Source organism: Haliotis cracherodii, unplaced genomic scaffold (genome assembly GCF_022045235.1).
Source record: "Haliotis cracherodii isolate W230 unplaced genomic scaffold, xgHalCrac1.p SCAF_4, whole genome shotgun sequence".
Lineage (NCBI taxonomy): Eukaryota > Metazoa > Mollusca > Gastropoda > Lepetellida > Haliotidae > Haliotis > Haliotis cracherodii.
The window spans coordinates 68,190,261-68,216,863 of NW_027266297.1; the positions used below are offsets into that span (position 1 = coordinate 68,190,261).

A 26,603-nucleotide genomic window follows, 5' to 3' on the forward strand; every position below is an offset into this window, starting at 1 on the left:
TCGTCAATGTTACAGCTGGGTCATGGACAATGTTGGTCTAAAAGTTTGAATCAGACAAACTAGTGGTTGATGGCATGAGCACCATGTATTGCCCCCCAGGAAGGAAGCGTCACATATAATAGGCTGTAGCTACATGGATATGTTTCTCCTCCAGCCCAGGAAGACAGCAGCCGACTTGTGTGGTAATGGCGGAGGCATCTGTGTTGTTGAGTGGGGATCTGCTGAGCGGTGGACAGGAATACTGTGTACACCTGTCACATGAAGGCCTGCGCTGGCAGCTGACCAATCAGAAGAGGGAACCCACAGGTAGCTGCTGCCTCCTAGATGGTATATTTTCCCCTTCATGCCAGACACTAGCAGATCAAGGGAGCTAATCCTAAATGTGTGGACTGATGCTCATGATGTTAATCATTGAAATTTCTGATTCAGACTTGACTAATTACAAACTGCCGTCGTACAGCTTGAACATTGCTGAGTGCAGCATTAAACAACAAACCTTATTACTGCCGTATTTCCTCAATTAAACGCCCAGGTGCATATATCTTTTAGACACTCTTTACCGCCAGCATTTAATCGCAAGATAATAATTGGAGAATTGTGTGTATAAAAACTAACTTCATAAAGGCCTGGTGTTTATTCGAGATCCCGATATTTATTCGCAGTCCAGCATTTAATTGAGGAAGTACGGTATGTTCTGTAGTTTCAGCATTACCTTGGTGTATAAAGAAATAATGTGTATATCATATTGATCATCCCAGTATTTGTGTGTCCTAAACACCTGGCTCACATAATTCACATGCAATTTCCTAATTTAAACAAACATTCATTCAATGAATCATCATATACCCTGCTTCAATATAGAGATGTAGTTGGTCAGTATTTATCTAACTTTAAGGAGATGTGTTGAACCCTTTGCTCACTGTTTTATTGTAGAGGTCAGCCTCCCTTGGAGTGACATCTACGGCCTGGTGACAGATGGCCAGGGGGAGACAACTCAGGGGAATGGTGAGGGCAAGAGCTTCACCATCCACTTTATATCCCGCAGAAAGGATAAGAAGTGGAGGGCAGCTGAGAAGAAGTTTGATGTGAAGGAAGGTGACGTCAGTGCATGGGTTGTCCAGATACAAGCCAAGTATCGACCAGGTGGGTTTCTCTGCTTGTGGTGGAAGGGGGACATTGCCCTTTGTGTGTCATGAGAGAGTTTGATGAAAGATGAATACCAACACTTCCAATATTATTTGTTGTTTGTTCTGTTTTGTGCAGCGACCCCTAAAAGCCTGCTTGTGATAGTGAACCCAATCGGGGGCAAGGGTCAAGGTCAACAGGTCTACGAGAAGAAGGTGGCAGGCTTCTTCAAGACGGCAGGGATTGATACTCATGTTTTCAGTCAGTACCATGTTTTATTTTAAACAGAATTAAGAAATTTTCATTCCTTTTAATTTAAACAAACAAGTTTATGAAGATATTCATGTTCCCAATTACAGAATTAGGATGTCATTTTAATATATGAAGCTACATAGTTTTTTGTAAATAATATACTTTCATTGTAACTTCTTTGATAGGCATTTAGAAGTTGGAGTACTAAGTAAGGATAAGATTTATTGATGAACAACTTCTTTATTACAATTATTATTGTAATAAAGAAGTTGTTCATCCATAGATTCTTATCCTTACTTACTTTAATTGTGAAGCATATAGTGTGTTGAATAGCTGGGTATTATACCAATGTGTAGACAACTGAAGTAATGATTGGCCCTATGAAAAATCTGGATAGGGGGTGTCATGGATATATGCAATCTTTGTGAATGGGAAAATATCTGAACAATACTTGTAACAAACACATATCAGTGTGTAACTCTGGGTGATCTTTAGGTTGAATAGTTGACAAGGTGACACATATATCTCAGTAGTAGTACTGGTTGGTCAAGGCAGAGAATGTTACTATAATTGTTATTTATAAAGGTGTTTATTTAAGAGATAAAAGATTGGATTTCTCGTCATGCATAATAAGGAAATGTGTAACAATTTCAGAAATTGCAGTAATTATAATGTTTTTCTGGAGGGATTATTAAACTTCCGTTTACTGTCTTGACTTTGCTAGAGAGTACATTATTTTAACAAAAAACATTCTCTATTGCAGTAACAGAGAGGGCAAAACATACAGAGGAAATCATAAATAACTTTGACTTCTCTAAAGTGGAAGGGTGAGAGTTTGACAAATGTTCATGGTGTTACCATATAAAGATAGAAGAAATACGAACTTTATAACAATAATTATTCAAAGTTGGGATCTACACTGAGAGTTACACAATGTATATGTGTAAATGGAATATCTTGACTTAAACAAGTTTCTAGTAATCTTGTATGTGGATATGAACACTATTGGTATGTTGGATATACGAAAATAGATATGAATACCCTCTAATCTACATGAAAATGGTTATGGGGTATGAATACTCTGCGATGCTGTATACTTATTGCTGTGTATGTACATGTATATGGGAAATACATATTTTGAATTTTTTTTTTCAAGTTTCAATTTGACACATGTACACGAGAGCCTGTGTCGAGGAGGTGTCCAGAGGTTGATTTCTCCTGTCAGAAGTTTTGTGTGTCTCCAGCATCGTGACAGTGGGAGGAGACGGGATGTACCAGGAGGCACTCAACACATTCATCCAACGGAACCAGAAAGAGGCTGGCATCGACGTCAATAATCCAGAGTCTGTCCTCAAACCGCTAGATATCAAGTTTGGCATCATCCCAGCAGGTGCTTGTTGCTTGTATTACACGGAAACAATGACAGGTTTAGTGTGACTGAGATGTATTACCTTGTGTCTTGTTAAAAGAGTGTACATCATGTTCTCTTTGGTACAGTATGGAACACGTAATATATTATATTGTTAAGTCAGAGCAAGTTCTCTTGTGATAAATAAAAATATTATTATCTCCCGCCATAAAGTGGAAGGGGGATATGGGAATGGGTGCAGTCCATCCATCCTTCCGTCCTTCTGTCTTTCAGTCCGTCCGTCTTTCCATCCATCCATGTGTCCGTCAAGTTTCGTTTCCGGAGCAGAACTCAAAAACCATGAGAAATAACTTTACCAAACTTGGCACATAGATAGGTCTAGTGGAGAATTGATGCCTTTTGATAGTTTAGGATTTTTTAAAAATGTATTTTTTGAGTTTCCACGGCAACGACTTTGACTTAGACTGAAAATCGTGGTAGTGCTCCTTTCTGGAGCAGATCTTGAAAAACGTACAATATTTCTTCACCAAACTTGGCACATTGATTGGCCTAGTGGTCAATTGGTGCCTTTGGGTTGTTTGGGATGTTTGAAAAATTTATTTTTCGAGTTTAAGAGCAATGACTTTGACTTAGACTAAAATGGCGGTAGTGTTTGTTTCCGGAGGTCTAATGCCTTGCACACAACCGGACATGTCATTATGGCAGGGGATGTGAGTATTTCATGCTTGTTGACATTGTCATCAATTAATAAATACACTTGACCCCATTCCATGATGCAATCTTAGCGCTAAGATGATCGTGACACCCACACTTTAAGATAGGCTTTCGATTGCTTTGTGTAATGGGACCTGATTTTCAATAAAAATATGTCTAAAAATAGTTTTTAACCAGAAATCAAAACTTCAATGCATATATTTTCAGGTCTTGTATGTTACAGTGGTTACAAGACTTGATGCCTTTGCTGTATGTTGTTACTGGAGAGTGTTACAATGAGAACTGTAGGTGTTAAATGAGTAAGATGTGGTCAATACTAGAGTGCTGGAGAGTTTAACTCAAGGGGGTGATGTGGTGAACATGTTTTTTCTGATATCTTCAGGCACTGGCAATGGACTTTGTGGTATGGCGACAGGCGTGATAGACATAGAGACAGCAATATTACATGTTATCAGAGGTACGTGATGAAACTAAACAAGCATCCTTCTTCCCCAGTGCAATTCAACAGTGACTGCCAGTGTTTATTTATGTATTTATTTGGTGTTTAACACTGCACTCGGCAGTATTCAGCTATCTGGGAAATAATCAAGTCAGCATCGGCAACTTGGATGAGTGCATGTCATTATATGCTTGTGATGTCAGTCACTGGATTGTCTGGTCCAGTCACATAGCTGGAATATTGTTGAGGGCATGTTTAACAAAAAACAAATCCAACATTCTTCTGTGTTATCTTTGATTAATAGATACCCATTTTCCCAAGGCAAGGGAGTTAACTGACTATAAAAGTCCAGTTTCCACCCTTGCCGAACTAGGCTGGAATTCCTGGGCTTGACCGTAGCGCCACCAGTGGTTATTCCGAGTTATGTTCCTTCTAAACCTCTCCTATGGACCAATCAGATTCCACCTCTCGTATCACTTGCATTTGTTTCAAACAAAATGGTGGCACCCAGTCAAAACGATCTGATTGATAATCAAGATCTATGTTGTGATAAAACGGGTCTTACAAAGCGTAGTGCATCAAATCCCATGAGCCCCTTGATTAAAAACATGAAAAGACTTGGAAAATATCTGTTGACAATGAGTTGGCGGTGCACATGCTTTGCAAATCCTGCAATCGACAGAAATCTGCACGACATTTTACAAATCGGATTTCGATGCACAATTTTGATTGGACTATGCATAGATTCGTTAGCCCAGCCAAAACGTAACTCCATAATACCAGCCTAGTTCGGCAAGGGTGGAAACTGGACTTTTATAGTTAGTTAACTCACTTGCCTCGGGAAGATGATAGATACGTTGTACCTTACTCATGGATGTAACCAACATGGGCTGTCCTTCCTCATGAAGCTGATATGCCTTGATATCACTACCTCATTTGACCCGTGAATATCCAGATTAGAATAGGTCTTCAGCAACCCATACTTGTCGTTAGAGGCTAAAAACAGGATCGGGTGTTTAAGATTGCAGACTTGGTTGATGCACGTCATCTTGTCCCAATTGCGTGGATCGATGCTGATGATGTCAATCACTGGATTGTCTGTTCCAGACTTGATTATGTACAGACCGCCGTCATATAGCTGGAATATTGCTGAGTGCGGCGTTAAACAAGTTAACAAACAAAACAAAACAAATCATTGTCATTTCCTTTCTCCTTGATTTTATCGATACTTTAAGAAAAACGTCTTCTTCAGGGGAGACAACTGGTTTCAATATATTTGGTATCTACGAGCCCGGCAAGTTGCTGTCTTACAGCGGCCTACTGTTTGCTCATGGCTTCACTTCTGCAGTGATTAAGAAGACGGAGGAGAAAAGATGGATGAAAACTTTCCGATATCCATGTGAGTGATGATCAGTTACCTGATATCTGATACACAGCAGTAGTCATGTCTGGTGTCTGTGTCATGTCTGGTGTCTGTCAGACATGTCTGATGTCTGTGTTGTGTCTGGTGTCTGTGTGTCGTGTCTGGTGTCTGTGAGTCATGTCTGATGTCTGAGTCATGAGGTCTGTAGTCATGTCTGATGTCTGATGCTATTCCTGTGTCTGTGAGTAATGTCTGTAATCAAATCTGATTTCTGAGTCATAGCTATGTCATTCCTGGTGTTTGCAGTCATGTCTTGTATCTGTGAGTCATATTTAACGTCTGTGAGTCGTGCCTGCTGTCTTTGAGTCATATCTTGTGTATGTGAGTCATATCTTGTGTATGTGAGTCATATCTTGTGTATGTGAGTCATATCTTGTGTATGTGAGTCATATCTTGTGTATGTGAGTCATATCTTGTGTATGTGAGTCATATCTTGTGTATGTGAGTCATATCTTGTGTATGTGAGTCATATCTTGTGTATGTGAGTCATATCTTGTGTATGTGAGTCATGTCTTGTGTATGTGAGTCATGTCTTGTGTATGTGAGTCATATCTTGTGTATGTGAGTCATATCTTGTATCTGTGAGTCATATCTTGTGTATGTGAGTCATATCTTGTGTATGTGAGTCATATCTTGTGTATGTGAGTCATATCTTGTGTATGTGAGTCATATCTTGTGTATGTGAGTCATGTCTTGTGTATGTGAGTCATGTCTTGTGTATGTGAGTCATATCTTGTGTATGTGAGTCATATCTTGTATCTGTGAGTCATATCTTGTGTATGTGAGTCATATCTTGTGTATGTGAGTCATATCTTGTGTATGTGAGTCATATCTTGTGTATGTGAGTCATGTCTTGTGTATGTGAGTCATGTCTTGTGTATGTGAGTCATATCTTGTGTATGTGAGTCATATCTTGTATCTGTGAGTCATATCTTGTGTATGTGAGTCATATCTTGTGTATGTGAGTCATATCTTGTGTATGTGAGTCATATCTGGTGTATGTGAGTCATATCTTGTGTATGTGAGTCATATCTGGTGTATGTGAGTCATATCTTGTGTATGTGAGTCATATCTGGTGTATGTGAGTCATATCTTGTGTATGTGAGTCATATCTTGTGTATGTGAGTCATATCTTGTGTATGTGAGTCATATCTTGTGTATGTGAGTCATATCTTGTGTATGTGAGTCGTGTCTTGTGTATGTGAGTCATATCTTGTGTATGTGAGTCATATCTTGTGTATGTGAGTCATATCTTGTGTATGTGAGTCATATCTTGTGTATGTGAGTCATGTCTTGTGTATGTGAGTCATGTCTTGTGTATGTGAGTCATATCTTGTGTATGTGAGTCATATCTTGTGTATGTGAGTCATATCTTGTGTATGTGAGTCGTGTCTGGTGTTTGCAGTCATGTCTGGTATCTGGAAGTCATATTTAAGGTCTCTGAGTCATGTCTGATGTCTGTTTGATGTCTGTGACTCTGTAATAGTCATATCTGTAGCATGTCTTGATTATGAACACCTTGTAAATACTTTGTTTGAATTTGGATACAGATTCATTATTTGAATGATACGCATAAAGTTAATCAGGTAACTTTTTAGATGAAACTTTGTGATGCCTCGTGACACTGCTACTGTTTTACATTTTCTCTGCTAGTGAGTCTATCTGGAATGTGGCAAGCCAACTTCCCAACATTAAAACGGGCTTTGAGGTTCCAGTTTTCTGCATTACCGTATTCAACATAATAAGCGCCCAGGGCGCTCTCAAAATTAGAAATAGGGGGCTCTTATTAGAATGAAATTTTGGTGAAAAAAATAGTTAAAAGATCGTAAATTTCGTGGTTTATGCTGACAGACTGAAATGATACAAAAGAAAAGTCTGTTTGTATTAGACACGACAGATATATTTTTCCAGAATTTTATTGCCCATGATATGGGGTGCATATAACACACGAGTGCGTATTATACACAAATAAATAAGTCTTGTGTACATTGATCATTTGGAAGAGGTGCTAATTGGGATTGTTCACTGGCCAATATATTAGCAAATATCGCTGTGGGCGCTTATTAGAGCGGGGCGCTTATTACGTCGAATACGGTACTTACTATTAATAACCAGACACCGTCAGTCACATCCTGCTTGTCCACCATCTTCCCGAGGCAAGACAGTTAACTGACTACAAAAGTCCAGTTTCCACCCTTGCCGAACTAGGCTGGTATTATGGAGTTACATTTTGGCTAGACTAACTAGTCTATGCATAGTCCAATCAAAATTACGCAACGACATCGAAATCCGGTTAGTAAACTGTCATGCAGATTCAGGTTGATTGCATGATTTGCAAAGCATGTGCACTGCCAACTCTTCAACAGATATTTTCCAAATCTTTTCATGTTTTTGATCAAGGTGCTCACGTGATTTGATACACAATATAGATCTTGATTATCGATCAGATCGTCTTGACTAGGCGCCGTCGTTTTGTTTGAAACAAGTGGAAGTTATACAAGAGGTGGAATCTGATTGGTCCATAGGAAAGGGACATAACTGGTAATTACCACTGGTGGCACTACCATCGAGTCCAGTCTAGTTCGGCAAGGGTGGAAACTGGACTTCTAAAGTCAGTTAACTCCTTTGCCTCGGGAAGATGTCTTGTCCAGTGATGTGAATGCCATATTTATATTCTGTAACCATGATACTAGCCTGTAGAGATATTGACTGTTCTCTGACTTGCAGAGCAGTAACCATGGCACTAAACAAATCAGCTTGAGAGAAAAGTCTCCTGGTACAGAAGAGAAAATGAGCTGATACTTCTGTGTTAAACATTTCCAGATGCGATATTGACTCATTCGTTCAGCAAGAAGTCAGTTTATGAACCAGAAATCCATGTGATGGAAAAGACAGTTGGAGATGACGCCCAAGAGAAGTAAGTGATGTGTAATAATGTCGAAATATCAAAGATCAAGGCATTGGTTGTTTAGCTCACCTGGCATGAAGGACCAGATTATTTGGTGTGAGTGAGTGATTGTTGTCAAAATGCAAGTCAGCGATATCCCAGTGATATCAAGGCTGCATGTACTGTAAATCTTGAAATTGACACGAGCGTGAATTAAATGCGAAAAATGCGAGTTGTCTTTGCTCGCATTATTAAACAACGCATTTATATCAACAATGAGACATTTTGGATAGCAGAAATACCAACTTAGACATACGCCGAAAATGAACAACTATGTATTCCACATCACCGTCTATTGAGCAGCACTTGTTACAAGTATATAAACAATGCCATTCAAACACTAATTACATCCTGTGAATTGTCACTGCTGGGGTCAAGACAAGGGTTCTACACACTTAGGTCATCAGTGATCACACCTGCAAGTCCAGACAGACGCCACCCACGCAACATGGTGTCTTTGTTCTTTGCGACTGCGTCAAAGGCTGACACGAGCCAGCGTGCATGTATTGTTTTAGTGGAAGTACTCTAATCAGTGCTATTTGGTGTGTGATTGGATTAATGTAAATTTGGATGATGGTGAGGATTCTCCTGTAAACCTGACAGAGGACATTTTCTTTAGATTAGCAACTGATGCTTGAGAGGAGGGCGGGTGTCGCATTCATATTGAGTCGCATTATTGACTAGTGGCCAGCGGTCGCATTCTTTTTGAGACGCATTAATTTCACGATTTACAGTAAATAATCGAGTCTGGACCAATAAATTGGAGGTAAAATGCATGATCAGGTATCAATATTATTGAGGAAATGTGAAATGCAAAACAGCCATGTCGCAGTAAACAATGACCACTAAATCATCATTGTGTCAATGTAAGTTCTGACAAGACAGAGTGTTGGTGAGCTACTCTTCTTCTGAACAGCCTCTTATTGCAACTTTGTATGACACTGTGTTTCAGACCTCATAGTGCAACATTTTAGATAACAGTTTGCATTTCTTGCCTCTTATTGTAACATTTTGTATAAAATTATAAACATTGTATGACACTGTGTTTAATGCTTCACGCTGCAACATTGTATGTTTCAGAGCTGATTCAGAAGGAGCAGCTGCCTCCCCCACTGAGAAAGGTGCTGTGAACAGCCAGCAAGAAACCTTCCGTTTCTTAGTGTTAGATGAAGCATTGATCAAGTGTCCTACATTTTGCAGTATACCCGTGAAGACCTGGGTTAGAATAGGTCTTCAGCAACCCATGCTTGCCATAAAAGATGACTATGCCATCAGACAGGGGACCCAACACCCACCAATACCCATCTATCAGACAGGGGACCCTACACCCACCAATACCCATCTATCAGACATGGGACCCTACACCCACCAATACCCATCAGACAGGGGACCCTACACCCACCAATACCCATCTATCAGACAGGGGACCCTACACCCACCAATACCTTCTGACAGGGGACCCTACACCCACCAATACCCATCTATCAGACAGGGGACCCTACACCCACCAATACCCATCTATCAGACAGGGGACCCTACACCCACCAATACCCATCTATCAGACAGGGGACCCTACACCCACCAATATCCATCTATCAGAAAGGGGACCCAACATCCACCAATACCCATCTATCAGACAGGGGACTCTACACCCACCAATACCCATCAGACAGGGGACCCTACACCCACCAATACCCATCTGACAAGGGACCCTACACCCACCAATACCCATCAGACAGGGGACCCTACACCCACCAATATCCATCTATCAGAAAGGGGACCCTACACCCACCAATACCCATCTATCAGACAGGGGACCCTACACCCACCAATATCCATCTATCAGAAAGGGGACCCTACACCCACCAATACCCATCTATCAGACAGGGGACCCTACACCCACCAATACCCATCTGACAAGGGACCCTACACCCACCAATATCCATCTATCAGAAAGGGGACCCTACACCCACCAATACCCATCTATCAGACAGGGGACCCTACACCCACCAATACCCATCTGACAAGGGACCCTACACCCACCAATATCCATCTATCAGAAAGGGGACCCTACACCCACCAATATCCATCTATCAGACAGGGGACCCTACACCCACCAATATCCATCTATCAGAAAGGGGACCCTACACCCACCAATACCCATCTATCAGACAGGGGACCCTACACCCACCAATACCCATTGGGCAGGGGACCCTACACCCACCAATACCCATCTATCAGACTGGGGACCCTACACCCACCGATACCCATCAGACAGGGGACCCTACACCCACCAATACCCATCTACCAGACAGGGGACCCTACACCCACCAATACCCATCAGACAGGGGACCCTACACCCACCAATACCCATCTGACAGGGGACCCTACACCCACCAATACCCGTCAGATAGGGGACCCTCATCTTCCCAAGGCAAGGGAGTTAACTGACTTAAGTCCAGTTTCCACCCTTGCCGAACTAGGCATTGTGCAGTAGGTATTCTGCTACAGTTGAAGTGTATAGCTGTTATGACATGTTTGTCATGTAGGTATTCTGCTACAGTTGAAGTGTATTGCTGTTATGACATGTTTGTCATGTAGGTATTCTGCTACAGTTGAAGTGTATTGCTGTTATGTGATCATGTAGGTATTCTGCTACAGTTGAAGCATATAGCTGTTATGTGATCATGTACGTATTCTGCTACAGTTGAAATGTATAGCTGTTATGTGATCATGTACGTATTCTGCTACAGTTGAAGTGTATAGCTGTTATGTGATCATGTAGGTATTCTGCTATAGTTGAAGTGTATTGCTGTTATGTGATCATGTAGGTATTCTGCTACAGTTGAAGTGTATAGCTGTTATGTGATCATGTACGTATTCTGCTACAGTTGAAGTGTATAGCTGTTATGTGATCATGTAGGTATTCTGCTACAGTTGAAGTGTATTGCTGTTATGTGATCATGTAGGTATTCTGCTACAGTTGAAGTGTATTGCTGTTATGACATCATGTACGTATTCTGCTACAGTTGAAGTGTATTGCTGTTATGTGATCATGTACGTATTCTGCTACAGTTGAAGTGTATTGCTGTTATGTGATCATGTACGTATTCTGCTACAGTTGAAGTGTATTGCTGTTATGTGATCATGTACGTATTCTGCTACAGTTGAAGTGTATTGCTGTTATGTGATCATGTACGTATTCTGCTACAGTTGAAGTGTATTGCTGTTATGTGATCATGTAGGTATTCTGCTACAGTTGAAGTGTATTGCTGTTATGTGATCATGTAGGTATTCTGCTACAGTTGAAGTGTATTGCTGTTATGTGATCATGTACGTATTCTGCTACAGTTGAAGTGTATTGCTGTTATGTGATCATGTACGTATTCTGCTACAGTTGAAGTGTATTGCTGTTATGTGATCATGTACGTATTCTGCTACAGTTGAAGTGTATTGCTGTTATGTGATCATGTAGGTATTCTGCTACAGTTGAAGTGTATTGCTGTTATGTGATCATGTACGTATTCTGCTACAGTTGAAGTGTATTGCTGTTATGACATCATGTAGGTATTCTGCTACAGTTTGAAGTGTATAGCTGTTATATGATCATGTAGGTATTCTGTTACAGTTGAAGTGTATAGCTGTTATGTGATCATGTAGGTATTCTGTTACAGTTGAAGTGTATTGCTGTTATGACATCATGTAGGTATTCTGTTAAGTTAAAGTGTATTGCTGTTATGACATGTCATCATGTAGGTATTCTGTTAAGTTGAAGTGACTTGCTCCTGACAAAGTATGTGTCGGTGTTGCAGGCTGGCGGAGACTGGAAGCCATGGAGTATATGGACATGATGATGTTTATATGCAAATTAGACACTACTCATGACAAGATGGTGATGCGCCCTTCTACGGACAGTTTTACGGTTTTCTTCACCAAACATTGTGGAGGCTGGGCCCAACTGAAATTAATGTATGGATTAATGACACAGGAGAGTAGTGCGGTAAGAACACTTTGCTGTATCGTATGAGTCTGTCTTTTGTTGGGGCGGTTGGGTCACCTCGTGGTTTGTGCATTCACTCTTCACGCCGAGTGTTGCTGGAACATTGCTACAAGCCGCGTAAAACGATACTCACTCACCAACTCACTCACTCTTTAGTATGATACTGTTGTTCAGTGACAACGTAAAAACCATTCCCACAACTAATGCTTACAAACAACAAATATTAGTGTAAGCCAATGATACCTAGGTACTGGGTTGTAAGCCAATGATACCTAGGTACTGGGTTGTAGGCCCACAATGCCTAGGTACTGGGTTGTAGGCCCACAATGCCTAGGTACTGGGTTGTAGGCCAATGATACCTAGGTACTGGGTTGTAGGCCCACAATACCTAGGTACTGGGTTGTAGACTCACTATACCTAGGTACTGGGTTGTAGGCTCACTATACCTAGGTACTGGGTTGTAGGCCAATGATACCTAGGTACTGGGTTGTAGGCTCACAATACCTAGGTACTGGATTGTAGGCCCACAATACCTAGGTACTGGGTTGTAGGCCCACAATACCTAGGTACTGGGTTGTAGGCTCACTATACCTAGGTACTGGGTTGTAGGCCAATGATACCTAGGTACTGGGTTGTAGGCTCACAATACCTAGGTACTGGGTTGTAGACTCACTATACCTAGGTACTGGGTTGTAGGCCAATGATACCTAGGTACTGGGTTGTAGGCTCACAATACCTAGGTACTGGATTGTAGGCCCACAATACCTAGGTACTGGGTTGTAGGCCCACAATACCTAGGTACTGGGTTGTAGGCTCACTATACCTAGGTACTGGGTTGTAGACCAATGATACCTAGGTACTGGGTTGTAGGCTCACAATACCTAGGTACTGGGTTGTAGATTCACTATACCTAGGTACTGGGTTGTAGACTCACTATACCTAGGTACTGGGTTGTAGGCCAATGATACCTAGGTACTGGGTTGTAGACTCACTATACCTAGGTACGGGGTTTTAGACTCACTATACCTAGGTACTGGGTTGTAGGCCCACTATACCTAGGTACTGGGTTGTAGGCCCACTATACCTAGGTACAGGGTTGTAGGCTCACTATACCTAGGTACTGGGTTGTAGGCCCACAATACCTAGGTACTGGGTTGTAGGCCAATGATACCTAGGTACAGGGTTGTAGGCTCACAATACCTAGGTACTGGGTTGTAGGCCCACAATACCTAGGTACTGGGTTGTAGGCTCACTATACCTAGGTACTGGGTTGTAGGCCAATGATACCTAGGTACTGGGTTGTAGGCTCACAATACCTAGGTACTGGGTTGTAGACTCACTTTACCTAGGTACTGGGTTGTAGACTCACTATACCTAGGTACTGGGTTGTAGGCCCATGATACCTAGGTACTGGGTTGTAGGCTCACTATACATAGGTACTGGGTTGTAGGCCAATGATACCTAGGTACTGGGTTGTAGGCTCACAATACCTAGGTACTGGGTTGTAGACTCACTATACCTAGGTACTGGGTTGTAGGCCCACAATACCTAGGTACTGGGTTGTAGGCCAATGATACCTAGGTACTGGGTTGTAGGCTCACAATACCTAGGTACTGGGTTGTAGGCCCACAATACCTAGGTACAGGGTTGTAGGCTCACTATACCTAGGAACAGGGTTGTAGGCCCACAATACCTAGGTACTCGGTTGTAGACTCACTATACCTAGGTACTGGGTTGTAGACTCACTTTACCTAGGTACTGGGAATGATACTTAGGTACTGGGTTGTAGGCCAATGATACCTAGGTACTGGGTTGTAGGCTCACTATACCTAGGTACTGGGTTGTAAGCCAATGATACCTAGGTACTGGGTTGTAGGCCAATGATACCTAGGTACTGGGTTGTAGGCTCACAATACCTAGGTACTGGGTTGTAGGCCCACAATACCTAGGTACTGGGTTGTAGGCTCACAATACCTAGGTACTGGGTTGTAGGCATTGGATATCCAGGCGATGGGGTAGATCTGGGAATCCAACTTGCATACAACAGATCCTGCACCCATCATAGTGTATTCTCCTGCCATGTTTTATTGTATGATAATTATCCTTTGTTTTTTATTTACAAGATAGCAAAATAATTAAACATTTCCTGAACTGATGTTGGCTGCTTTGTTTGTTTGTTTGTTAATTACCATGGCTTTGTGAGCACCATCCCACTCTGTCAGAGTACAAAGTCATAAAAGTCTATCTTTTAACAACCTCTCAAAATAAACATGGGAATCCCAACAGGGATGTCAGCAATATGTAAAGATTAAACACTTGATGGACATACATAGTTTAAAAAACACACTGGACAGTTATTGAGTTACACTACAGAAACTAACACTACCTTTATTTCAACTAAAGTCTGGCAGCAAATTTTAAGCCAATTTACATATTTAGTTTTATAAAAACTCCTTGTAGATTCTCAAGTAATTGTTTGCCTTATTTCAACTGAATCAAGACGTGATTTGTCTCTTCTTTTTTGTTGCGATTTTCCAATATTCATAATCTCTGAATGTGGGCAGGTAACTTTGAAATAGGCAGGCAACAGTTATGGGTCACCTGCACGACTGTCTTGCTGTGTTTTAAAATTATATCAAGCACTGCTTGTAAATGCAAGATTTAAAAAAAAATGAAATAATCCTGATTAAAAAAAAGTCGCTAGTTCAGCACTATATGTGTATACAAAGTTTCAACTTAGAAAAATAAACCATTTGTAAGTGAACGTCCAACTTGTTAAAGAAAAATATTAATGTTAAATTAAAACATTCCCATATAGCAGATTTAATCAGGCTTAGAAATGAAAGAGAAATGGCTTTATATCTGTATGGATGTTTCACAACTTAACTCCCCCACCCCCACCAACCCCCTCCCTTAAAATTCAATTCAAATTATTTACAAAAAATTATATGTCCTTTCTTAAAGTCACATGGGTTGAGGGTGGGGAATGGATGATGCAAGTCCTCTAATGAGTTCAGGAAAGTGTGCCGTGGTGTTCCAGCTGAAGGCTCCCCAGTTGGTAGTACACCAGGATCTGACAGCAATAAAGGTCAAGTTCAACATCGACGAGAACCCATCACTCTCCGAGAAAGAGAAGATGGTTGGACGTCTGCTCAACATTGATGGGGAGTTGTACAAGGTTGAATCTGGAGAAGTTGACATTCGGTCAGTATAGCAGTCCCAGATGAATTCTGCTGTAAAATTATCAACATTCTGCAGTAAAAACATAACCATTACCCCCCCCCAAAAAATTAATAAAAATTCAATTTTTGAAAATTCAAATCCAAATCCGAAACAAACTAATTAATTCGACAAACTGTCAGGATAAACAGTTATCATGGGATGTGAGATAACATTGAGCAAATATGCACAGTGCAGTCTCAGAGAAATTCTACGGTAGAATTATCAACTTTCTGTGGCAAAATTATTCCCATTTCACCCTCGAAAATTAAGACAAACTCATTTTTCGAAAAACTATGATCCAAGTCTGAAACGAACCAATTCATTCCACAAACTGTCAGTTATCATTGGATAAGACGTAAAACTAAGTGTATATGCATTGTGATATTTATTTATGGTTAGATGTAAACACAGTTTATGTAATCATAATACTGCAGGGACGTTTATTGTGGGAAATATTTATTTCAAATTTCATTTCTTTGCAGGATTCATATTTTCTATATATGAATCACATGTATCATTCAAGTGCAAATTTCAACAGAAAAGCTTGAAAATAATGAAAATTAGTGTTTGGATTGATTGAAAAAAGAATTTTTGCAGCAAGATGACATTTTCTGTAAATCTTTCCACCATTGCAGGATGTCAGAATTTGTCTGGGACTAGTAGGGCATCACATAAGTGTCATCAGGAGTGGTTCTTGTCTCATCTTTTCTTGTAAGGTCACAAAATCGCAGATCACAAATATTGAACTTGTAATTTTACACAAACATTTGTTTTTTGATAATCCATCTTCATTTGTAAATATCTTCCCATTTAAAACAACTGATTTCATTATGTGTTCTTGGCAGCCATACTGAAAACTCTTACTTTCCCACATATAAGCCATTTTTGTAGATGGCAAAGTGAAACTGAATTGTTTGATAGGCATTACTTGGAAGTTGATGTATGACAACGTAGACACAATATATGGATAACAACTTCTTTTTGACTGCAAAGGCAACATTTCTGTATAGATCCTAATACCATTATCGTTGTTAGACAATGGTATAAGGACATACACTGAAACGTAAATTGTGTCTACTTTGAAAGTGGAACTGGTCTGTCAACATGTATGTTCCATGATGCAGGTGAGCTTCAGTGCCTTGGCATTATGAACCTGCTTTACTTTTTCAGTTTGATACCGAGGTATGTGCCGTTGTATTCGACCGATGTTGATGTATACACAGCATTGCCAGAAGAGAGTCACTGAGAGCAGCCACAGACCTAGAGAGTGCTTAGGGGGCACAGGAATCTGATGCCGAACATGTTCAAAGCATAATGGGGGGCGGTCGGGTAGCCTAGTGGTTAAAGCGTTCGCTCGTCACGCCGAAGACCCGGGTTCGATTCCCGACATGGGTACAATGTGTGAAGCCCATTTCTGGTGTCCCCCGCTGTGATATTGCTGGAATATTGCTGGAATATTGCTAAAAGCGGTGTAAAATCATACTCAGTCAGTCAAAGCATAATGTAGTTACAACTGATTTACAAGGCCAAATGTTTAGCGTTTGTTTGTTGTTTAATGCCGCACTCAGCAATATTCCAGCTATATGACGGCAGTCTGTAAATAATTGGAATCTGGGGCAGACAATCAAGTGATTGATATCATGAGCATCAATCCATGCAATTGGGATACAATGACTAGCATCAACCAAATCAGCAATCTGACCACCCAATCCCTTTATTTGCCTCTTACAACAAGCAGTCACCTCTTGAGGCAAGCATGGTTTGCTAAAGACCTACTCTAACCAGGACCTTCACAAGTGAAATGTTTCAGGTGTGATATCATAAATCTATGTTTTGACATATGGTTAGACATTGCTGCTGTAACCATATAACTGCTCCCTGTAAATGATTTTGATTTTGACTTGTTGCTGTCTGTGTAGTGATACACAGTATCTAAATATATTTAGGGAGCAGTTGTATGGTTTCTGGGTTTAGGCAGTGTCACCCTTTCACCATTTTGATGTGAAAATATCAGCTGATAGAGTGAGTGAGTGAATTTGTTTTTATGCCCCTTTTAGCAATATTCTAGCTTTATAATGGCAAGGAACACCAGAAATGGCCTTCACACATGTGGGGAATCGAACCCGGATCTTCGGCGTGATGAGCGAACGCTTCAACCACTAGGCTACCACACCCTGATAGTTTGAAAAATGGATAGGTCTATATAGATGCCTTGTTCTTTACAAGTATGTTCTACATCAATCTCCTTAAAATCAGATCTTAGTTCTTGCTCCCGCTAAACAAAGATCTGAGAACACCCCATTACGGGTCACGTCAGACCAACCTTTCATAAACTTTGACCAACCAGTGGAAGGACTGACTAGAAGTCGACATTAGCCAATCAGAAGGTAGCTTTCTCATGTTTTACGGCACTAATTTCAAATTGGCGACTGCGCTTCGAAACATATCTTGACACATTCTGGATTAAAAATTTCAAACCTGAATTAAAGAACATTCTGGAATGGCTAATAGATGGTGAAGATTGTATGGATTTAGTTGTTAAACCCGTAACTATCGTTCAGAATACCCCGTGTTCAAGTTATCGAGGTTGCATGTTTAGAAATCACATTCCGACTGTCACTTTCATGATCTGGTAAACGATGCTCTGATTGGTTGGATGAAAGGTCGTTCTGACGTGACCCCTAATGGGATGTCCTCAGATCTTTGTTGAGTGGTAGCGAGAACTAAGATCTGATTTTAATTAGATTGGTTGTAATGGTAGATTGTAAAATAATTTTGACGCTGAAACTTTTGACTTCCTGTTGTGATGTACAGTTTAGTGAGCAGCAAATGTTTTATCATTTAGTGGGGTTGTTCTAATGAGGGTAGGGTTCATTTCATGAGCAGAATTCCTAAACCGTTTCATATATCGTGAAACTTGTATTTGATGTTTCTGCAATATTGCATAAATTCTCTGCGAAACCTTTCCGCGATTGTGGAATCGCAGAATTGTTCTGGGACTTGTAGGGCATCACATTAATATAATATCATCAGGAGTGGTTCTTGTCTCATTTTTCTTGTAAGGTCACAATATCGCAGATCACAAATATTGAATTTCTAATTTTACACAAAAACTTTTTTTGATAATCCATCTACATTTGTAAATATCTTCCCATTTAAAACAACTGAGTTCATGTGTTCTTAGCAGCCATATTGAAAAATTCTATTTTCCCACACATTAGCCAATTGTGTAGATGGCAAAGTGGCTTCACCTGATATCCTTAGTCTTTATTCCTGTTGCCTGAATATAGTTGGGATAATTATGTTTCTGCCAAGTAATTAAATAAAGTCATTATGGATGATGTGCCTTAATAGGGAATACAGTATGTCAAAAATGTGTGCTTTCCGGATGTAAAAATATTTTCGTGATTTTGAAGCATCTATAAATATTTACACAAGCTCTTGATCTGAAAGAAACAGTATCTGATTAACACAATGTCACAATTAATCCTACTTCTTGTCATCAGCGTTTAATATATATGTCAATTCAGTTTTATTGATTATATAATGTCTCTGTGCAATATCGTATGTGGTGGTCCTCGTATCTTCATGTTAGTTTTTACATACGTCTGTGAAACTGTTCACAAATGCAGCGAAACCTTGTGGACTCCGTTCACAATATTTATTGTTAACAAGAGTGCTCTGACAGCACAACATCCCCCACATGAATTTTTTAAACAAGTTTATATTTTCTTTTTATTTTATGAAATAACAACAGTAGATGGCACTGCATTTGAAACAAATCGTGCAGAACATTTTGTTGGGAGTAATCCAGTCTGAATGCTAACGCCATAAGGATGTAGCTCACCTACAAAAGCCTTATACAAGGAAACTAACTGTAGTTATAGTTATAGTTAGATATTGTGATATTCTCTGGAAACTGGAGGAGGAGTAGATTTCATGAAGCTCCGTAAAACAGGGGCAGTAACTCTGTCAAAATAAGTCGAAATGAAACGGGACTGTGATATGTGTATCATCAACATGTCGATATCTTGTGTGTAGAGTTTCAGGGATATTCTCAGGAAACTGTAGGAGTTGATTTCACAAGCGTAGTACCCTCTGTGGGACTGACGGACTGACGGACGGACTGCGCCAAGACATAATCCCCCTTCGGCCATTCTGGCCCGGCGGGGGATAAAAACCATGTATCTTGTTAGTCACATGGCTTTAGTATTGACACACTGTGCTGGCGCCAAATAATTGATACTTTTATACATTCTTTATGGTCTTTGAGTTAATGAGAGAATGTAGCCTAGAATTTTGTTCCATGGCCTAAGCATCCATATAGTCTTCAGAAAGTGATGCCATCACATATAGACACATGTATGCATGTGCACAACATAGACTTTACCGGGTCACTTTACAAATGAGTTAATGGATTAGGCAGCATGACGCAGTTAGTTTCGTTTCCTCTTTGCTCGTCCACATGATTAACCATCCGATGTACAATTCATATTTTAGCCTTGCTGTCGCTGTGCAGGGTACTTGTAATATATGCTAATCAAATTTTGATAGGGATGCTGAGCAAATTCATACAATGTTGTATTTATGTGTGAGTAATCAGTTTCGTATGTCATTGACTCAGAATATTCCTTTCGAAAGTATATATATATATATATATATATATTGAGTAGCATACTGTTGTTTGTTACTGATTTTATCATTGTTTTCATATGTGGCATATATACATGTGTTTTTGTATGTCGCATACCTACATTATAAGTTGTTGTATGGTGTAGGTAGTATCGTTTCCTCTTTTCTCATCCACATAATTAACCATGATATACAATTCATATTTTAGCCTTGTAGTCGCAATGCAGAGTACTTATAATATATGCTAATCAACTGTGGATAGGGATACTGTGAAACTTCATACAGTATTGTATTTTTGTGTGGGTAATCAGTTTTGAATATCAGAGAGAGAGAGAGATTATTGTTTGTTACTGATTTTATCATTTGTTTGCCTGTGTGTTTTGTATGTCACATACCTGTGTGTTTTGTATGTCACATACCTGTGTGTTTTGTATGTCACATACCTGTGTGTTTTGTATGTCACATACCTGTGTGTGTTTTGTATGTCACATACCTGTGTGTGTTTTGTACGTCACATACCTGTGTGTTTTGTATGTCACATACCTGTGTGTTTTGTATGTCACATACCTGTGTGTTTTGTACGTCACATACCTGTGTGTTTTGTATGTCACATACTTGTGTTTTGTATGTCACATACCTGTGTGTTTTGTATGTCACATACCTGTGTTTTGTATGTCACATACTTGTGTTTTGTATGTCACATACCTGTGTGTGTTTTGTATGTCACATACCTGTGTGTGTTTTGTATGTCACATACCTGTGTTTTGTATGTCACATACCTGTGTGTTTTGTATGTCACATACCTGTGTGTTTTGTATGTCACATACCTGTGTGTGTTTTGTATGTCACATACCTGTGTGTTTTGTATGTCACATACCTGTGTGTGTTTTGTATGTCACATACCTGTGTGTGTTTTGTATGTCACATACCTGTGTGTGTGTTTTGTATGTCACATACCTGTGTGTGTTTTGTATGTCACATACCTGTGTGTGTTTCGTATGTCACATACCTGTGTGTGTTTTTGCACATAGTGGCCCCAAGGCCAGCATGTCCTGTGTCTTTAATGTAAAAGTCGAAGCTTATTTCTAACCTTTTCATTTTATATTGTATTTTCATAAAATGATTAATTATAAATTTTTATATGATTGAAAATGCTTCTTCAATGGTATTTTTTAATAAGATATTCCATGGACAGCACAACAGACCAAGGCGGTGAGACTATATTTACGAGGGCTGACACCACACAAGTCTCAATTGGATGCACCCCAGTCTCAATAGCATATGCCTTTTATACACCAGAGTGTCAATGCTATGCACCCGAGTGTCAGTGCTATGCACAATGTGTCAATATCATAGAGTTGGTTGGTTGGTTTGTTGTTTAACGCCGCACTCAGCAATATTCCAGCTACATGACGGTGGTCTGTACTACTGTACTAATTGGGATCGATGACATGTTTCAGCCAAGTCAGCGAGCCTGACCACCCAATCCCGTTGATCGTGACTTACGACAAGCATAATACAATATTATAGAGAGATAGACACATAATGGGTGAAAATACAAAAGTAACAAAAAGAATAGCCCAAAATGGTGTCTTCCTGAGCAGTCAAGCTAGGGTGGTAGCGTTTCTACACAGTGTGGCAAATAAACATGTGCAGTGTATGAGAACGAATGTGACATGCGATACCATGGGTACAAAAAATATATAAAGATATCTTGAATTCATTTCTGATATCAAAAATACAATTACTGATATCTTAAAGTGTTACTGTGATATCAACAAAATATTTTGTGATATCTCTATATGTATTTAAGATATCATTAAACAATTACCATCCTACTGTACATAATCATATTAGAAATAAATTCAAGATATCTAAAAATAAGTTATACATATCCACAAATACAGATATCTTATATTGAATTAAAGATATCAAAAACAAATTAATGATATCTGTGTTTGTGGATATGTATATCTTATTTTTAGATATCTTGAATTCAATTAAGATATCATTAATGGCAAACATTCCTGGAGTTGCGCCCCCTTGCCCGCTTGGCGGCGCTGCGGTAGTTACGGTCCCACATTCATCGTTGTATCCGCGGGAATATATAAACTTCAGTCGACATTGACCCACTTGCGTTTCTGTAAACAGCCGGTAGTACTTGAAGGCCTATTTCTATCATGAATTACGGAAGCTGGAAGTTGCCCGAACTGAAGACTGAGCTCAAAGCACGAGGTGCTCGAGTGTCAGGACGAAAAATTGATCTGATAGAACGGTAAGTTTCTAATATTGCTATTCCTCGTCATTTCTTACTGAGCATTTATTTTATAAGATTGTAACAGTAATTATTCCCCATTTTGTCACAATACACAGTGCAATATTGGTATCATCGTCATTGGTAGAACATATGTTTAGTTTAGACAACTGAGATCGCTAAACAAATAACGTAAGCATCGAGGCGATAGTGCCGACAACATAAGTGCTTCAGTTTTCGTTCACGTAAACAAAATGTCCCCGTTTAAGGACGCTTTGCGATGCACTGACAAGGGAAAGAGCGGTAACCACGGATCTTGTACGGAAGGTAAGTGTCAGTCACAATAATTTATTCTTCGAATTAATGACTCACTGGCAGTGTACAAAATATAACACCCTTTTACATGAGGTTGGGATAACTTCCGGTTTCATAGATTCTATAATTATTTGGGCAATTATTCAATAATACATCGTTCTTCGATACATATAAATATACATAGTGAATTTAAGCAGATACTATCTTGGAAGCGGTCTAAGGACTGCATCGCATTTTACTTAACATCCACCCCCCCCCCCCCCCCCCCCCCCGAATAAATGACAAGTCCCCAAATATGTATCTTAAATAATCATAATGCCCCCGTCCCTTTCTTCGTTTCTATACACATATTTGGAATTGTGATTCATCTGTGGCCAAAACATGATGTAACAAAGCGTGAGGTAGGTTCTGAAATATTTGTAAAACATTAAAAATTGCTTGAGCTCTGCACCATCCGATGGCTGAAGAAAGACTGAGGGCTATCACGTTCATCGTCCTTTACAGTGAGTGTGTTTAGATTTTCATATATTTTTATTCATTTTAGCAAGTGTGATGGGTTCACACATTTCTTATTTCCTCAGTGTGAAAGGTACACACATTTAATTATTTAAGCCAGAAGTTTGAAAGGTTCACACATTTATTAGGACTGAAACGATACATTGGTGCACTGGTGCATCAAGTTTTCATGCATGATACACAGTACTTTTTTACACTTGCTAAATTAAGTTTCTTACTACTTGTTTTATGACACCCAAGTGTCAGTCAAATACTGCAAATATTATGTAATTAGCATTTCAAATTCACAACTAGAAATTTCCTTTTGAACCTGCTCTGAAATATTTAGTCAAGAAGTTTCCACACAATTTGACATAAAAAGGTGACCTTATGTACTGTGATGTGATCTCCCTGTATCGTTTCACCTAGAACATTTATTTCATCCACAAGTGTGAAAGGTTCACACATTTATCATTTCATCCACAAGTGTGAAAGGTTTCACACATTTATCATTTCATCCACAAGTGTGAAAGGTTTCACACATTTATTATTTCATCCTCAAGTGTGAAAGGTTCACACATTTATTATTTCTTCACAAGTGTGAAAGGTTTCACACATTTATTATTTCATCCACAAGTGTGAAAGGTTCACACATTTATTATTTCTTCACAAGTATGATGGGTCCATACTTTGATGTGCATAACAACGTTTTTAATTCTAATATTAAAATTAGATGTAATGAAGCTTTTGAATGGTAGTCTAACAGAGTAATCTTTAGACATCGGTTCGATTCCGGTCGAAGGCAAACACATCGAGAGTCCTTATTCACTGCATGTATTTATATTTTGTGACACAATGTCTTATTCTTGTGTTAACATTAATATCCATATTATTATATGTTGTTTGTTTTCTAACAAAAAATTATATACAATTACTGAAGTGCAAGTAAAGATATTATTACTGTTTTAGTACTGATAATGCAGAGATGGCTTAAGCTTCCTTACTGACAGAAATACTGATTTGTTGACTTTGGAGTTACAGGGATCTGTTCTTAAAATAATTGTACTTTTTGACAAAATGGACACTATGACATTTGTGTACTCCAAAAATAATTTAATAGTCCATATATTTTACAGTCATTTTTTTTCAATCAGGTTCTTTCTTTTACAGTTGTTTATTTCAAATGTTTTTCAGACTCGAGAGCTATGACCGAAACTGCAATTTTGGGAAAGAAACAGAACTTGAAGCCGAGTTCGAAATGACACTGCCCCCAGTCGAAACTTATAGGGATGTAAATGGTGACAGTCATCTTCCTTTTTTAGCATATGAAGCTATAAATTATTACTTACAGCCTTTTCAGAAGAAACTTGGTTCAAGTTCAAAAAATCTGTACACTAGTAGGTTTTTGAATTTTTTTCGGTATTCAAAACCAGGTAACATGTGTTTCCTGAAGTCTGAGTGCCGTGCTGAAATGAAGAAGCATGTGACTTACAAAGTCGATATTGCAATTGATGACGATGGTTCTGTTGTGGAGGGGCAGTGTGAGTGTGCTGCAGGCCAGGGTCCATCAGGACATTGCAAACATATTTGTGCAGTGTTATATGCTATGCACAAGTTTTCAACAACTGGCGATGTTTTAACTGAAGAAACATGTACTCAAAGATTGCAAACCTTTCATAAAAGTAAACCCTATAAAGGCAGTCCCATAAAGGCGACTGACCTTGATTTATGCAACAGTGAACTGAATGTTATATTTGACCCACGACCAGTTCAGTATCGCAAAGTGCCAAATTACCCTGACTTTTTTCGCAATGTTTGGTTAAACCACCCTAGTGTCAATACATTTCCAGTTTCTCAAATGTTTCCTCCAGCAAATCCATTTGCTGTTAATCATGATCATGATTATCTTAAGTTATCTTTAGCTGACCAATACCTGAAATCCCAGAATATATCAGAAATATCAGATATGGATAAAACCAACCTTGAAATAATAACCCGTAAACAGTCTAAGAGCGAGGAATGGAAAACTGAACACACAAAGAGAATTTCTTCTTCCAATTTTGGAAAAATTTGTTTGGCAACAGACAAAACTGATTTTCATAAACTTGCTAGATCAATGACTAAGCCTTTCGAGGACATTCAAAGTCCACCACTTAGACATGGCAGAAAATATGAAAAGGTGGCAATAAAAGCTTTTGAAAGGTCAAGTGGTTTCAAAACCTCACCATGTGGCATGTTTGCGTCAGATGTTCATCCATTTCTCGCAGCTTCACCAGATTCACTTCTCGGTGATGATACTACCATTGAAGTGAAATGTCCATTTGCATCTAAAGACCGCCTAATCTCAGAGATAACTGTTCCCTATTTGAAGGTATCTGAGGGAAAACTTACCCTTGACAAAAGCAAGCCATATTTCTTTCAAGTGCAAGGGCAGCTCTACTGTACTGGTAGAAAACAGTGCATTTTTATTGTATACACGATGAAGGATTTGAAATATTTTACTGTATCCCGAGATGATCATTTCATTGAATCTATGGTTGAAAAACTTGTGGCATTTTATGACACCTTTTTCAAAAAGGCACTTCTTGACAAATTCTATTTCAGAGATTATGACAGGTATTCCTGGTAAATTTCAGATGCTGATACTCATGTGTCAATGGTCATGAGCCCTATAAACAAGAACGACAGAATTGTAGTCTCAATGTTTTATGCTGAACATATTATATACTGCATATATGGACATTCACAAACAAATAGTTATGAAAAGACTTGCAGGGTTCCATTTAAGGATGAAATTTCAACAGATGCATGTTGACATGAAAAGAGTTGCATCAGACAAAACCAGGTTGAACTCTGATGCATTCACTTGTGTAAATAAATACAACCATGACAATCTCAGATGTCTATTAAGACATTTAGTACTTACTGTTACAGTACTATGTGACAATGGCAACCATCTTTTAATCACTCCAGTAGTTAATAGTTGGATAATCTAAATATCACAACATACACACTGGTCCCATACATGGATGCATTCACTAGTCTAAATAAATACAATCTCTGATGTCACAGTTAGTACCTACTGTTACAGTACTATATGACCAGGCACCTCATTATCAACTACTTGAAAGAATAAATGGTCTGTAAAAAAAATTAATCTAAATATGTATGTGAATCATTAATTGCCTGTTTTCAAATTTGATGTGATGCTATAATCAACTGACATTAATGAAGGCTCTGTCCAAGAGGTTGAAGTCACCCCCACCGTGTGACACATAATCCTATAATAATCAATGTAACTATCCTCAACCAGTGTTTTAAGCCAGCTCATTGCTGACTGGCTAGTATTGAGCACAACCACCAGTGGCTTAGTTAATGACATAAATCCTGCTGGTGTATCGTGCAGGAAGCAGAGG

General features: G+C 39.2%; 2 protein-coding genes across 2 annotated transcripts; both read left to right on the forward strand.

The window, feature by feature from the left end:
* The first annotated feature begins 185 nt into the window (after window positions 1-185).
* LOC139479623 (ceramide kinase-like) lies at window positions 186-17,707 on the forward strand. Its single transcript, XM_071262463.1, has 12 exons — window positions 186-306; window positions 934-1,143; window positions 1,264-1,386; window positions 2,141-2,204; window positions 2,622-2,767; window positions 3,843-3,917; window positions 5,152-5,298; window positions 8,146-8,239; window positions 9,350-9,390; window positions 12,082-12,269; window positions 15,310-15,473; window positions 16,662-17,707. The coding sequence occupies exons 1-12, from the start codon at window positions 186-188 to the stop codon at window positions 16,735-16,737; spliced, it is 1,449 nt and encodes a 482-aa protein (XP_071118564.1). The 3' UTR covers window positions 16,738-17,707.
* A 4,534-nt stretch (window positions 17,708-22,241) lies between these two features.
* Window positions 22,242-25,816, forward strand: LOC139479853 (uncharacterized). The gene is made up of 2 exons (XM_071262752.1): window positions 22,242-22,398; window positions 24,382-25,816. The coding sequence occupies exons 1-2, from the start codon at window positions 22,304-22,306 to the stop codon at window positions 25,814-25,816; spliced, it is 1,530 nt and encodes a 509-aa protein (XP_071118853.1). The 5' UTR covers window positions 22,242-22,303.
* Window positions 25,817-26,603: the final 787 nt, after the last annotated feature.